Genomic DNA, 16267 nt, shown 5'->3' with positions numbered 1-16267 from the left:
ATCGTAAAGACAAAAAGTAAGTGTTCTCAAGGATGTGGAGAAAAGGGAACCCTCATGCTATTTGTGGGAATGTAAATCTGTGCAACCACTATGGAAAACTGTATGGATATTTCTCAAAAAATTAAAAAAAACTGCTGTACAACCCAGCAATACCACTCCTGGGTGTTTATCCAAGACAAGAAAAATCTCTAAATTGAAGACACATGCATCTCTATGTTCAATGCAGCATTATTTACAATAGCCAAGCTACTGTAACAGGAAGCAACCCGTGTCCATCAACATACACATGAAAAAATGTATTACATATATAGAATAATTGTTTAGTCATTAAGTTGTGTCTGACTCTTTGTGACCCCATGGACTGCAGCCTGCCATGCTCCTCTGTCCATGGGATTTCCCAGGCAATAATACTGGAGTGGGTTGCCGTTTCCTTCCCCAGAGTCTGCCTGCCAGATTCAGGGACTGAACCCCCATTTCCTGTCTCCTGCATTGGCAGGTGGAGTCTTTACCACTGAGCCACCTGGGAAGCCCACATACTCAACCATAAAAAAGAAAATTTGCCATTAGCAATGTGGATGAACTTGGAGGGCATTATGCTTAGTGAAATAACTCAGACAAGTAATGATTCCACTTATACGTGGAATTAGAAAAAGAAAAAAAAAAGTAACAGAACTTCGAGCTTGTATTTGCCAGAGGAGAGATGGGCATATGGAGATGGGTGAAATGGATGAGGAACATAAACAGGTACATAATTCAATTACTAAACAAATGAGTTGTAGGCTTGAAAAAAATACATATACTTACATTTCAAAATTAATAGTTCAAATACTTGTATTTGACTTTTGGTGTTTCAAAAATTACTTAAAATATACTTTCTCTATTGTTTAGAAATTTAGGGACTACATGTGCTATGCTGTGCTTAGTCACTCAGTCATGTCTGATTCTGACCCCATAGTCTGCAGCTCACCACGCTCCTCTGTCCATGTGGGATTCCCCAGGCAAGAATACTGACATGGGTTTCAATGGCCTTCTCCAGAGGATCTTCCTAACCCAGGGATTGAACCCAAGTCTCCAACCCATGTCTCCCACATTGCAGGCAGATTTATTGTCTGAGCCATCAAAGAAACCCAAGAATACTGGCGTGGGTAGCCTATCCCTTCTCCAGGGGAACTTTCCAACCTAGGAATTGAATCAGGGTCTACTGCATTGCAGGTGGATCCTTTATCTGAGCTACCAGGGAAGCCTAGTAGGGACTATAATTCAGACTAAATTCTGAAATTTCTCATTCGAGAAATTTGTAAGCTTCTGAGGATAAGGCCTCAAATCTTTAGTTTACATAGTAGATACAGTAGATAGTGTAGATTCCCCTGCCACGGACTAAGACAACAAAGCTTAATACAGCAATGAAGACAAGTGTGCATCTCAGTTTTTACCTTGGAAAAGAATATTCATCACAGCTTCACCATTTCATTCCAGGTCTGGTTTTTTAGCATTAAAAACAAACATTTCTCAAATGGGAAGTTCACTCAGGATGAGATTATCATTCTCCCAGAGCAAACTAGGAATGTCATCAATCCTCCATTTGCAAAGATAGAGGATAAGTTACCAGTTGAGCAAAAACCAGACTCCAAAATCCATATATTTACTTTTATTGAATTTGTTAATGACACATAGTTTTTGCACTGCCAAACCATGCCTGAGAATTCAAAGAAAGAAATGGTACAATGGACAGCCTCATCCACCCATCATACAGCATATTAAAACTTGATTCATGTGCACTTTGATAATTCCACAATCTTTTAAAAAGTTGTAACAAGGGTTGGGATTTTTAAGTCTCCTTGCAGGTCTTTAGATTTCTATGCCATTAAATAACTTTTCCATATATTCATCTCTGTTCCTCAATAACATAATCCCCAACAAAATTTTGCTGGAAAAAATGCACTTTTCAGGGGAAATATGTGGCTCAAGGTTCAAGAGATTATTTGTTAAAAGATTTTTGGTTCCCAAATGAAGTCTTCAGATTAACCAAGAATCCTTTGTTTCTCAATCATCCAACCTCTCCTTGGCTGGCTCAGCTACTCACCCAAGCACATCAGAACATAGGCATCCTGCCTGCCACCTCAAGTAACTCCAACATTATTGCCCAGATACAGTTTGCAGGTCCCATCAGGTGATTCTGTTAGCTTCCCAGGAGTGGGATTCCTGCATTGACACTTTTATCAAGACTCAATTCCTAGAGGAAAACGCTCCCACAACAGGATAGTTTTACTCACCCATTTGCTTCACTCTTGCCAGTAGCAAGTCTGCAACTCCTACATTTGGCAAAGGGATTTTATTATAGAGAAACCCAGACTCTGCATCAAGTGGTCACATGCCACTTTGAAATATTTCTACTGAAGATACAAAACTAGGAAATTACGAGACTATCTCATTAGATGGAAAGACTTCTCAATAATCCTGGGTAGAGTCCTGGTGTCCCTTTTCAGGACTAAAAATTACTGGATAGTTTAAGCTGTAATTATTAAAAACAGAAGTGCTACATCACCTGTCTTTCGCCCCTGACGCTCCAAATGATCAACTTAAAGACACACCAGAAGGTTGATACCAAAGCTAGGCTGGGACAATCACTGCATCTACAGAATACCTAACACCTTAAATGTTTGGGCACAAGTGCATCTCGAATTCTTGTCAAAGATCATGCAAGATCTGTGAAACTTAAGTGTGTTTCAGGTTGAGGTTCTGCTCTTACTGCTTTAAATTTGTAAGGACAGGACAGTGATTCCCTTGGCCTAAACAGAAACTAAACAAAGTCTTTCCACCAGTTTACTATACAATTTAGACCTGATTAGAGGAGGCTTTAGCAGCACCTGAAGTAGAGCCCCCTGCATTTACTGCCCTTTACATTAAAAAGGCCATTTGGTTCCACTCTAGGGATTGGCAAATTCATGAGACATTTCACAATTCCAATGTATACTTCAGGTTACTGAGCTAAGCAATATGCTCTGTCAAAGAACTATTCCAAGTGATAGCAAAAAAAAAAAAAAAAAAAGCCTTAATATGGAACACAGAAAAAGCATTACCCAAATAAAAAATTACTAAAAGAAATAAGATTCTTCCCTCCTACCCCTTTCCCCACTTGGTGACCCAAGTTTGGTTGAATTTAATTTGTGGTTACCTCAGAATACAACTCAAAGTTTTAAATTATAAGTCAGAGCCCTACAGATTATCCAAGCACATCAGTTCTTTTGAGAGCGGCATGTTCCAGGAAGTCTAATCCAGCCACAGTCCACCTCAGAGTATTCCTTATAGATGGGGCACAGGGCAGGTTAATTAAGGTCACTTAAATCTTCATCTTTTACAGCAGATCAGAACCCAGATGGCTGACTTTCTGCAGGATTAAGGAATCCAGTAGAGCTGGTTTCAAGTTTCACATCAACACTTAATAGCTGTAACCTTCTTATCCAGAAGTTGTGATCCACATGAAGTCCACAATGAGTGCAGCAAATCTGAGGTAGTCAACCCTTACGAAGGCTCAGTATCTGAACATAAAAAGATTTTGATATGACCACTGGCTGCAGTTTTTGATTTTTTTTTTCGTACTCGCAGAGTAATTATGAAAGAACACTGCTGAATCTAGTTTGAACATTAATATAACTATGAAAACCCCCCTAAAGCCAATACACATAAAGAGCAGTTATAACACTTAAACTTCCATAGTGCAACATGGTCAGTCACGTATACCAAGTGGTCTGCATCGGCTGTAGATCCAGCAGAGATCAGATGGATGGCTGTCCGTGGTGGTTAGCTGTGGTTTAGTTACCTTAGAAGGGTTAGCAAACACCATTCCTTAATTGTACTGTGTGTGGCTGCTTTTCTGATTCTCAAGCACAGCATACTGGTTGTCTAGCTGAAGTTTAAGGGCCTGGTTTTTTGAAAACTCATCCCTACCTCTAGTTTTGTGTCTTACTACTTCAAAGCTCTTCTCCATTTCTTTATCCCTAAGGGAAAAGAAATGTAATCAGTAAATATTTCTTCTTCACTAGGCTGTTCTGAAAATATTCTTTCTTGAATTAAAATAAAAAAGCCACCCCTTGGAAAAATCTTGAGGAAGGGATAGGAGGGGGAAACTGGTGTGTAAAATCCTTATCAAAACCATTTTTAAGGCTTCAATTGAACAGAAAATATAGAATACTGTACTGAAGCTCTATGGTCATATTTTCTGTGGTAGCAATTCTACCAAATACTATTAACTGAAATCCTGTTCTGGGACCAACTTCAAGACAACTGCAAAGTTAAAAAGCTGTCTAATGGCATGGTGAATCCTTCTAAGACTCACTTTTAGCAAAAAAAGGACAATACATCTCTTTTTTTTATACGTTAAGTAAGGGCAACAGTCTTCTCATTCAAGTGAAGTTTTACTCATTATTTAGAGACTTCTCTGCACTTCTACTTTACGGGAATGGATCAGATAAAGATGAGTGTGGTGAATCAGTGCCTCGTGTGTACGACAGAGCAAGGCCAGAGGTTTAGATTCAAGTCAGTTGTGCCCTCAAAGAGGCAAAAGGCTAAGATTTAATTTAAAAGCCACTCCCTAACAATTCCATATTATGTCATTTACATGCTTCCTATTTTATTTACTTAAAAGAAAAAATCATGTCCCTATAAGATGTGGATGTCCCATATGTGGTCATTTAACTCCAGGTAGCATTCATTTAAGTACTTGCTGAAATAAGATTATTTTTAGTATTAGATATATAAATGTCAACATCTTTCATCTATTCACATTAACTGGGAATACAATACAACTGCTGATTTCTCTAGTCTATAACATAAGGAACGCTGAAGCAGCAATAATGTACCTAATACTTATTAAAAATTCTAACTAGGTAAGACTTCTCATGGCTACAGAATGACATAAATCAGGGAAAAGAAGAACTTGTAGAAGATGTCTTTGGTGCTCTTTCTCCTCAGCCCTTCCAGGGTTCTTCCTCTCCTCCCCAATTCCTGGGCATATAAGACCTACCCTAATTCTCAATTCCTCTCAGCTGCAGCCTGGGCTTTACTGCAACCCCCAAGGTGGGTTTTCAAATACCAAACACCCCATTTTCTGGCCAAGGCAAAAGGCTTCAAAACAAAATATTGAGAATACTTACTTCCGGCTTTCTACATGCTTGGCAGTGGACTGCAGGGATGGGAACTGCGTGTCACTATAGATTTCCGGTGGTCCTTGTGGTGCTTTCCTTGTTGTGGTCAACCTGGCTCCAGGAGGCCTGTACACGCCACTAGTCATTGTCGGTTCTGGGGTTTCTGTAACTGACGTTTCGTAACAGTTTAGAGAAACCACTCAGTGCCTGGCATTTTAACAAGCTCCTCCTGAATTCTTGATCATTTAACAATTATGGGAAAAAACCAATATTTATTTGCATTAAAGGTCTCTGAACAACAGAAAGAAAGAAAATTATCCGAGATATTCCCCTTCTGAGAACTCATTCTTCAGACTGAGTAAAATGGGAAAAGGAAAAAAAAAGATGGGTACTTAGTCAGCTGTCAAAAACAGAAAAACAAACAATCCCAAAACCTTGAACATGTCTGGCAAGCTATAGGATCACTATAGGATTACTCTAAGACTTAAGCAGCCTACAGCCTTAACTTCCAAATTCCTTTACTGAGGATATGAACATGTTTATATCAGACACAAATCTCTCTCTCCTAGCAACTGAAAGAAGACCCTACTCACTCACTGCAAACATGCATTTAGTTGAAAGCTGACTGCCTATAAAATTATAGACAAATAACACATCTTTATGAAAATGAAATATTAAGATTACCAACTACTGGAGCAGGAGGTGCCTGTACCGGAGCAGTTTTATTCCAAGGGCCTGAAGATTTTTCTACACCACCACCACCACCTCCACCTCCACCTTCTTCCCAATTATCACTTGGATCTTCTCTTTTTTCAACTTCATCTTCTTCCTTTTCACTATTGGAAAATAAGTACATGAATTCAATTACAGAAACAAGTTTTTTGTTTGGGTCCTGGGAGACAGGCCTCATGAGGGATACTGAAAAAAATTAAACACCTGAGCAGTCCAATTTTCAGGTGGAAAATCTCTCAGTCCAAATCCTTAGTTTTATCAATACTGATCTGTGATTCTGGAGAAGGTACTTAACCCTCTTCAAGCCCAAACGCCAAGCTTTTTTTTTTTTTTTTTTTTAAGGGAAAGGAAGAAACAGGGAATTTTATTTTATGCATTGGGGCCTCAATTTAACTTCATGTGCAAGAATTCATCACTGGCAAAAGTTCATAAAACCACTGACAGTCTCCATTTCCCTTTTTGCAAACTTCATACAATCAAGAACATCTAGAAATATTTAACGTACTAACACATCAACTTATAACAATCTACGCTGATTACTTATAGGAGTCCCTACTGAGGCAGGGAAGAAAGGTCAATCTAACCTGACATGTAGAGAAAAAGAATCAAAAGTACAATTACTAGATTTTTTTCTGGAACCAAAGTGTACAAACAGCCATTTATAGTAAGCATATTTTCACATCAATTCAGATCAAATGACTTGTTTTTAAAAGTTGTCTAATTTCATTTGCTAATCCTTTAGTACATGTAACAAAATACTCTCAAAATTAATTCACATTCCAACAGAGGAAAACAAGTTAGTGTTTAGCATCAGTCTCTACTATCCAGACATAGGGAATACACAGAACTGGTTCCTAATAACAGAGATGTCTCACCCATTTAAAGAAGAGAATACAAGAACTCAGTCTTTGGCTTGCTAGTGATTATAAATGCAAAATACATCCTCAGTGGTGACATACCATTCTAAGATTCTATTTAATGCCTCTTTTTAATTTTTCTATTCTTGAATTGAGTTGAGTCAGAAGTATATAATCTCTCCAAGGTATCTTTGATGATGTCTCCTTGTGTTAGATTACTTATTACTGTGTTATGTAAACCTGAATGTGCTAAATTAACAAGTACATATAGCTTATCTTTCTATTCCACTGGCTTGACAGCACAAAGATAACTGCCAAGTCAAACTTCCTTTGTCCCTGCAGATGATGAATCTGGCACAGACACCACCTTTTCCCTGGATTATTTTCCATGACACTAGTGGTGTTTCCTAGGTCTTCAGCTTATCAATCTCCACCATCAATCTAACTATCCTTTCCTCTATTAAAAAAACACACTGTCCTTGACCTTCCACTCTTTCAGGCATTTTCTCTTTTTGATGGCTGATCCATGATGGTCATTACAATGTGCACATGACCCCTACCCCGACTGTGACCTTGGGAAAATAAGGGCTTCTCTTGGTTTTTGTAAAATGATATCTAAGGGTGTTAGCCTTCTATGTCTATTAAAATAAGTTCTGGCTATACGACAAATTTCTTGAATTGCTAATGGTCTCCTTTAATGACACAATGAGACAATGGTACCATGCAACACTGCCCACCAACCAGAGGTAACTGCAGAATTTAGAGGCCGAGGGTGGCAACAGGAAGGAAAGTGGAATGAACTTACCTTCAATCTGCATTTACAGCAAGATTTTACTTAAGACTATGGTTTGAGAGGAAAAAAGGGTGCAGAGTATGGCTAAGCTAGCCTTCAATTTTCCTTGTATAACATGTAGTAGAATTCCATGCAGTCATTTCAAATAATGTTTTAGGCTTATACTAACATGGAAATAATAATCATTTCATATAAACAATGTACTAAAACAAAATCTATGTACCTAATATAAATAAAGACATCTAGAATGATTTTTTAGCTAAATGTTAAAAAGTGGGTGCTAGAATGCATGATTTTATTTTCTTCATGCAGTTAGGAGCAGATTCTAAGGCCAAACTGCCTGTTCCATACATGCAGACTCTGCCATTTACCAGCCAGAAAGAGTAAAGACAGCACCTAACTTCTGTATGCCTCAGTCTCCTCATGTGTAAAACTGTGGATAACAACCCCATTATGAAGACTGATTAACAGACATAAAGCACTCAGAACAATGTTTGGCACAGAGTAAGTGCCGTCAGTACTTGCTATTACATGCTTTTTTAATATCTGAGTTTTCATAAAAGCATCACATTCCTTTAACAGGAAAAAAATATAGCATTTGGAAAAAACAAAAATGCAACAAGAAAACATTCTTTTAAAACGGATACCAAGCAGTATGACCTTCCTAAAGCTTTTAAGCAGAATGAATAGGTAAAGAGTATGAATGTCATAGTTTATCCAGGAGTCTAACAGTCTCAAGTGTCAAAATTGTCCCAAAAGAAGTTTTTTAAAAAAAGTTACCCACTTCTGAACCCATACCTATGTAAATTACACTATAATGTAATTTGGGCTATTAATAAAAGCACAGGTGTTATTCACTTAGCTATAATGACTAAGTAGTTAGTAATGTCCTAGCGACCCAATCCATGCCAGATGGGGATATAAAAGGCTCACAAAGATTTAAGTGATTTTATGGCACTTTATACTCTAATATCCCCCCAATCTATAATGGCTTTCATTTGGTCAGTTACATTTTGAAATGATTTTTCATGCACTGAATCACAATTGTTCACATATATATATAACTTTAAAATAGCGATTTCCTTAAATTATTTTAGTATTTGGTGATTAATCATTTAAATTCCAAAATTATCAGCTTGTAATAAAGTGAAAGCCAAAAAATTGTTAACACTGATCACCCCTTGAATATTTCTTTATGCTGCTTTACTTTTCAAATGTTCTAAAAGCCAAAAACATTGTTTTCCTAATCTGCAAAAAAAAAAAAAGAAAAGAAAAATTCCAATTTAGTATGATAGAATGCTGAGTCTTCATCACTTTTTTCACTCTCAGAAACAAGTGACAGAAACGAATTAAAAAAAAAAACCCACAAATCCTAAATACCTCCAGAGTATAAACTACACTAGAAAATAAGTGATATATTTTCATTAGAGGGATTTTATATTGATAATAGGCACAAGACAACTTAGTATTTTGGCTTCATAAGATTCTGAAATATTAGCTAAACTTAACACTGGAAATTGTCTAGTTGAGACACTTCATTCAAGAGGGAAATAAGGCCCAGAGATGCTAAGAGCCTTGCCGAAATGCCACAGTACCAACAGCAGGACAGAAATAATTTAAATATCGTATTACTCTTTCATACTTACGTATTTCAGAAAATGTCAAACCTCCAAATGTCAAAGAACAAAAAACATGTTACAAAGAATTATTTCCACAGAAGACAACTAGGCTAAAATTTAACATTTAACCCAGTATACAGCTTCTCATCAGCTAAATTTGATGCTTTAAAAACTACAATGCCACTATAAATTCATCATCACAACTCGAAGTATACTGTCTTAAATATGCTTTAGTCTATACGGCGCTATTGGTGGGGTAGGAGGAATGATAATGCTAGAAAAAGGAGTATTTACTTAGTATCTCTATACTATGCCAGGCAGTCTTATACCCACTTTACAAAGCTAAACCTCGAAATAACAAAGATGGGGAGAAGACCCATTGTACATATGAGGAAACTCATATTCAGATACTTAAAGGACCTTCCCCAGGGCTACAAGGTAGCAGGGTCAAGTCAGTGGGACTCCAGACCCATATTCTTTCAGGCTGCCTCTCACTTCATTTTATTGTCTTTATAGCTCTGAAATATGATACAAAAATTTTCTATATTTTCAGATTTGAGAAACTCACTTTTTTGAAGTAAGACTGATCAGGATCACAAATGCTACAGCAGTATATTTATAAAAAAACATAATATTTTTTACCTCATCTCAAGGGACATTACATAATTTAAGCATCCTATCTCCCGTCTTCCAACACTAAAGCAGCTAACACAAAATCCAGACTTGACTGCACTTTTGCCAGTAATAATGGGCACCTCCACTGGTTTTATGCAACCACTTCCATGACAGTAAACTGGGGAGACAGTAAACCACCTGACGTGTCATGCCTGGCAGCTTAAAATGTCACTGTACCCCATCCAAGGACTCTTTCTCGGCCCCTTCATGGCAGATCTAAGCATCTCTCTCCTGGGCTCCATCCACAGCCTCTACAAATCACTGAAACGACCCACAGGTGTTCAGCTGAGCGTGAGTTGTGATGGTGGTGGTGGTTGTTTTTTTACAAGTCCAAGACCTAACAATCAATGCCCGGACATCAAATATTTTCTACAATGAATCCAGATTGGATGCTGAAGTAATTTCTTCTCTTCAAAGGACAAGTAGTTCTACCTAACTGGTTTAAGTCTAGCTGTCCAAAGATTTCTAGACAACCACTGGGCTCATGTTACTGAAACATGACAAATGCTCACCATTTAGTAACAAGTAGTAAATGAAATCTTTCTCCCTCAAATCCATTTTAAAGATGGGAAAGGCCTATAGGTCCTACTATCAACCAACAATCTAAGCTTAAGCACCATGCTTTCTTTTATTATCTCAATGGCTTCTCTCTCAGAACCTGTCTGTAAACAATGATGCAATCCTGAATAAGATTTATTAACTTAGACACAAAACTCGACAAGTGACCTCCTACTACTCCTGGTACTTAAATCTTGAGCTAGTTGGTAAATGTGAGCTAGAATGTTAACACAGTATGTCTGCCACTGCTGAAAACTTCCCCTCTTTCAATTGCACTTAACTTCAACAAAGGTTGAGCATGCTAACTTACTACGACTAGTGCCAAGAACTTTTAAGACTGTATGCAGCTAACTAAAGAGAAAGCAAATGTGGCAAAAATGATTGGTAGACCTCAGGCAAAAGTATAAGGGTATTTATTCTACTATTCTTGCAACTTTTCTGTGGTTTGTAATTTTTCAACACAAAAAGTTAGAAGGAAAAAAATTAAGACTAGAGACAGAATTTCAAGATATTTTAAGTCAATTTCTAAAGTTTCATTTTCTCTTGTCCCATATTGAAAGGCTGCCTCTCTCATGGATAAAAAAGATGACAAATTAAAGGCATAACCACCCCCCTTCAATATCCGAGGAGAGAGATATTTCATTTCTCTCTCCTTCCAAGGGCTTCAGCCCAAAAGGTAAGATCAAGCCATAGAAAACAATCATTCAAGAACTCCAGCAACTCTGAGGATTTTTGTTTGTATGATTATACTATTGCCAACCTGAAATGCCATGTTCTCCTATTAAGTCCATAGTGAACTGACTCACCAGCATGCATGTGTGCTCAGTCACATTCAACTCCTTGTGACCCCATGGATTGTAGCCCGTCAGGCTCCTCTGGCCATGGGATTCTTCAGGCAAGAATACTGGAGTGGGTCCTTCTCCAGGGGATCTTCCCGATAGAGACTGACCCAGCATCTCCTGTGTTGGCAGATTCTTAACCACTGAGCAATCTGGAAAGCCCACTGACTCACCAGCCTAGGGCTTTAGTCATAAAGTGTCTCCACGACTCCTTCAAATATTAGAATTATAAAGCAGATGCTTCATGGCTAAACAGCAAAATTTCCAAGAGTAAATCACTCTATCCACTAAATAGAGAAGTTGATTAACATGAACCAAGGGGATATATTATGAACATCCTGTTCAAAATCCTCACAACAAATCTGAGCAGTCATCTCAATTCTGCAGATAAGAATATTCACAAGTAAAGTAACTCGCCCAAGGTCACACATAAGCAGCAGGGCTACGATGCAGGCCCAGCTTTGTCTTTCCCTAAGTCCATGTTTTTGCTCTATTATCAACTACATCCTATTTGTGTGAGTAACCTACTTTCCATTCTATTGAACCAATGTGTCTTTCCCTGGGGATTTCCACTCCTACTGGAATGGGTTGCCATTTCCTTCTCCAGGTCATCTTCCCCACCCAGGGACTGAATCCCCATCTCTGCATTGGCAGGAGGATTCTTTACTACTGAGCCACCTGAGAAGCCCCAAATTCAGTATAAAGTTAAAACTTTCAGTTATTATTATGAAACTTTCTCACTCTCAAGCTTTTCCTGGAAACTTACATTCCCTTCTATAGATTTATGAAGGCAACAGAGATACACCCCAGACTCCATAATGACTAAGGATCCATAAAAGCAGCTTCCTTCAGGAAGAAGGTATGTTTTTCATTGTTAGCAGGTAAGAGAAAGACCTCTGCATGGCCACTAAGTGGCCAAGACTAGATGCTAAAAATGTAAAATGCAGTATAAAAGCTGCTCTATTTTGGGTCAAACAAACCTCAATGCTCACACTAACTGAGATTTAATTACGCCTCTGGCAAAAGTGAAAGACAGAGGTGATTTAAGTAATGTTCCACCACCTCAGGAGTAGTCAAAAATAAAGAAAAATAACCATGAATGGATATGGGATATATAGTCAATGACAAAAATAGATGGTAGTTTAAATATCCTGTATAATAACAACATCAACTTCTAACATTCAATGAACTTGAAACCTCTTCCTTCAGAAAGTGCTGCTCTTGCTCAGTAATCGAGTCTTTGAGAACACAAATTTCACGGCCTGGCAATCAGGAAAGGCAGAGCGAAAGCCTACTCTACCACAGGAACCCAACACACAGGCGCTTCCACTACCACAAATAACAACTCCACATCCCTCCTCCCCATTTATAAAAGCCAAGCGCCAGGAGAAAGAAAATGGATTATTTTCTAAATATATACCTCTTCAAAAACATCTAACACACGAAGGAAGCCAAAAAGTGGCTGGGAATAAACCTCCAGTCTTATCACCTCTACTTCACACCACCAGGAAGGTATTTCAAATTTACAGAAACTATTCCCTAAGTTTCCCACTGTCAATCAGGTTTCACTTTGCAACAACTTGAAAGCACCTAGGACATGAATGCCTAGCTGTGGTAAGTATTCAACAAATGTCATAAACATTAGCCCTGCTTTTTAAACAAGTTATTTAACATTATAAACATTACCATCTAGTGAGTCCTTCACTGGAAGGACTGATGCTGAAACTCCAATACTGTGGCCACCTCATGTGAAGAACTGACTCACTGAAAAAGATTCTGATACTGGTAAAGAGTAAAGGCAGGAGAAGGGAACATCAGAGGATGAGATGTCTGGATGGCATCACTGACCTGATGGACATGAGTTTGAGCAAGCTCCAGGAGTTGGTGATGGATAGGGAAGCCTGCAGTCCATGGGGTCGCAAAGTTGGACACGACTGAGCGACTGAACTTAACTGAGTGAGGTCAAAGAACAGTATTCTGTTAAGGAAAAGTTATTTCCTCCACTGTGCCAGGTGGTCATGAGTAAACATAAATCACAAACTTCAATCTGGAAGGCAGTGCATCAGGGTCACTTCTTTTTTGGCCACACTGCATGGTATGCAGGACTAGTTCCCCAACCAGTAAAAGAACTTGGGCCCCTAGAAGTGAGAGCACTGAGGTAATTCCCTAGGATCACTTGCTTCTTGAAACTGGGAATAAACGGTTTTTAATCTAAGCCAATGGATTTTCTCTTCATGAAACCTTCAAAAACATGACATTTATTTACATGAATCTAAAGTTCATGTGACTACCATAGACTGGATTTGATAAAACATGTTAATTTCAAATCTTCTAAACCAACCAATGTAATTTTCAGGAATTACTGTTTTCTTAAAACTTTATGCTTAGACTATGATTCCATTTCTATAAATTTCTAGGGAAAATTAATCTACAGTGTTAGGACAGTGGTTATTTGGGGGTTAAAACAGTGACTACAAGAGGTTAGGAAGGGGGCTTTCTTCTCTACCGGTAATGTTTCCTTTCTTGACTTCCGTGCTGATTACACAAGTTGAATAGGTAAAATCTGTATTTCCCTGTAACTATGCTTCAATTACAACCACCCATGTTATCTTTTGAGACAAAAGCTAAGTTCAACCCACCAATAATAAAAGCAAAAATTCTGAAAGCACAAAATCCATTTTAGCTGTCTCAAAAAGGCCTAACCAAGATTCGAAGTAGGCAAGCTCTCACAGGATTTTAGAACTGGCAGCTAATTTGACTGGCATATAAAAGGGCTGCCACCACAGAGGAGGAACAGACTCAATCCATTAGTCGTAATAAGCATACCTAAAGCACAAGAATACTGTGATGCTGTTTTGGGACAAAAAAACCCCAAACATACAGTATTTATCCGGTGGGTGACATAAACGTTATCTGTAACCAAACCATACCTTATTTGCATTGCTTGAACTCTTAGACCGCTGTAATCAACCTCTTTTTGCTCAAATTCTTTCCACTCATCTTCCTCCTGTAAAACAAGTACCAGGTAGTCAATTAAAGCTATTTTTAAAACACAGCTAAAACAACCATCAGACTATTAAGAAGGGATAAAGTGGTTGGAACCTAAAGTGTGGACTCGTCTTCTGGCCAAAGCCCTTGCTCAATCCCAAGGCCACTAGGCTTGAGGACAAACGTGACCAAACTTTGTTACTTCCACCCGGTTCCTTCAAGAGACTTGTTACTTTAAAAGCAACCAGGAAACGTCGGATGAAGTCCATAGTAAGCCCACAACTAAACGTCTACCTCAATCTTGTATGAGACTTTTCTTTTACAGGTTTCCAGACCAAGTCGAGCCAATTAGATCTGCTACAAATGTGACTGTTAGAAAATTCAGTTCACACTACTAGGCTGAAATCAGAACGCTAAATTACTCAGAGTAGACGTCACCCGATAGATGTACTTCCTACCCGGGCCGATTCCCCGGGAGGGTGCCGCCGCCTGCCTGCGTGCTGGCCCGAGCCAGGCGACGAGGGTCGGGAGCTGGGCCGCTGTGGTCCGGCGGGGAACGCGAGGCGGCCCGCCGTGGGAAGCCCGCGTCACGTGGCAGCCTCCGCGCCCGTCAGCCCGCCGGCCGGCCCCGGCCGCTGCCCCAGGCAGGCAGGCAGGCGGGGGCGGGCACATGGGCGCAAGCGCGCGGCCCGGGCCCTAACTCCCCGGCCCCTCACCTTTGTCACAACCTTGGTGGCGGCCCCAGGGCCAGTGGCCCCCACGCCCGCGGTCCCGCTATCGCCCGGCCGGGTCCCCGCGCCCGCCCCACCGCCCGCCGCGCCCGTGGCTCCGCTGCTCCCGCCAGCGCCGCCCGCCGCGCTCGCTGCGCTCGCCGCCCGGTTGCTCCGCTCCTTCTTCTTCTTTTTATCTCTCTTGGCGAAGAAGTTGTCTAGGCTCCGCTCCTCCGTCTCAGCCATGGCCGCGGCCTCCTTGGCCCGGATGGGTGGGGCCGGCTGCGGGCGCGGCCCGCCGGGGCTCCGAGCTCGGGGTCGAGGCCGGCTCGGCGCTCAAGCTCCCAGGCGCGGCGACGCCTCAGTCCCTCGGGGTCGCTGAGGCGTGTGCAGCGGGGCGACCGGGCCCCCCCCGCCTGCTGGCGGACGGTGGTACGGTCCTCCTAGGGGCTCGCGCGCCGCTGCCGCCGCCCGAGCCCGCCCGGGCTGGAGCTGCTGCCGCGATCGCAGTGCAGGATCCCGCCCGCTCCACAGCTGGAGGGAAAAAGGAACGCGCGGGCCAGAGGCTCCGGCGAGAGTGCTGGGTTAGCGGCGGCGAGTGCAGGAGGAAGACGCGAGCACGCAGGCCGGGAGAGGAGGGGACAGGGGGTGGGGAGGGGAGGGAGGGGGAGGAGGGAGGGCGGGCCACCAGAAAAGAGAGGCAGCGCCCGCGCCTGCGTACTTAGCTCCGCCCGCCACTGTGGGAGCGTGGAGGGGAGGGCGGTGAGAGGAGACGGAGGCGGAGCTGGCAAGGGAGCCAATCAGGTGCCAGGACGAAGCGCTTAGGCGACAATCCCTGCCTCAGACGGGGCGGGGCTGTGGCTTGGGGGCGGGGAGAGGGTATATGCTAAATAAGTGACGTACATGATGGCTTTTGCCTTCTGATTGGTCGAGGGTTTAGCCTTGAGGGCGGGCATTTAGAGGGCTTGTTGGTGACTTGGCTAAAGAGGTCCGGTCGAAGGGGTGGGTAGGTCCGTTCTAGGCGCATGCGTAGGGTACACGTGTGTCTGCTAGTCAGCCGCAAACTGTGGCCTTGTAGTGGTTTGAACTTCAGTGAGACTGAAAGGCCCTGTGCTAAGCTAGCTATATAAAGATGGTATCGTCTGCTCTGCTGGCCTCTGTATTTTCACCCTCTCTGGTCTAGCAACTATTCATTTTATTCATAGGTGATGATTATTATGAAAATGAGGTGCTTTGGGCTTGAAGTTTAGTTCTTATTTACTAAAAGGTCTACATAAACCAGTAGGTAGTCGAAAGGAGATTGGTTTTATCTGAATTCTACTTTCTATGAGATAGCTAGAAATAGGTCAAGC

General features: G+C 41.1%; 1 protein-coding gene across 5 annotated transcripts; it reads right to left on the bottom strand.

The window, feature by feature from the left end:
• Positions 1-1807: 1807 nt before the first annotated feature.
• On the bottom strand, positions 1808-15552 carry CDV3 (CDV3 homolog). Of its 5 annotated transcripts, XM_061167614.1 has the most exons (6): positions 14922-15545; positions 14148-14224; positions 5829-5980; positions 5154-5313; positions 3949-3998; positions 1808-3539 (listed from the first exon to the last, which is right to left on the bottom strand). In XM_061167614.1, exons 1-6 carry the CDS (start codon positions 15159-15161, stop codon positions 3523-3525), a joined length of 696 nt encoding a protein of 231 aa, XP_061023597.1. In that variant the 5' UTR covers positions 15162-15545; the 3' UTR covers positions 1808-3522. The 5 variants fall into 5 exon arrangements, with proteins under 5 accessions (XP_061023597.1, XP_061023598.1, XP_061023596.1 ...); XM_061167615.1 differs by lacking the exon at positions 3949-3998 and having other exon boundaries at positions 14922-15540; XM_061167613.1 differs by lacking the exon at positions 1808-3539 and having other exon boundaries at positions 3546-3998; positions 5154-5307; positions 14922-15552.
• Positions 15553-16267: the final 715 nt, after the last annotated feature.

The sequence above is a fragment of the Dama dama genome, chromosome 19 (genome assembly GCF_033118175.1).
Source record: "Dama dama isolate Ldn47 chromosome 19, ASM3311817v1, whole genome shotgun sequence".
NCBI lineage: Eukaryota > Metazoa > Chordata > Mammalia > Artiodactyla > Cervidae > Dama > Dama dama.
This window is presented reverse-complemented; position numbering and strand designations above follow the sequence as displayed.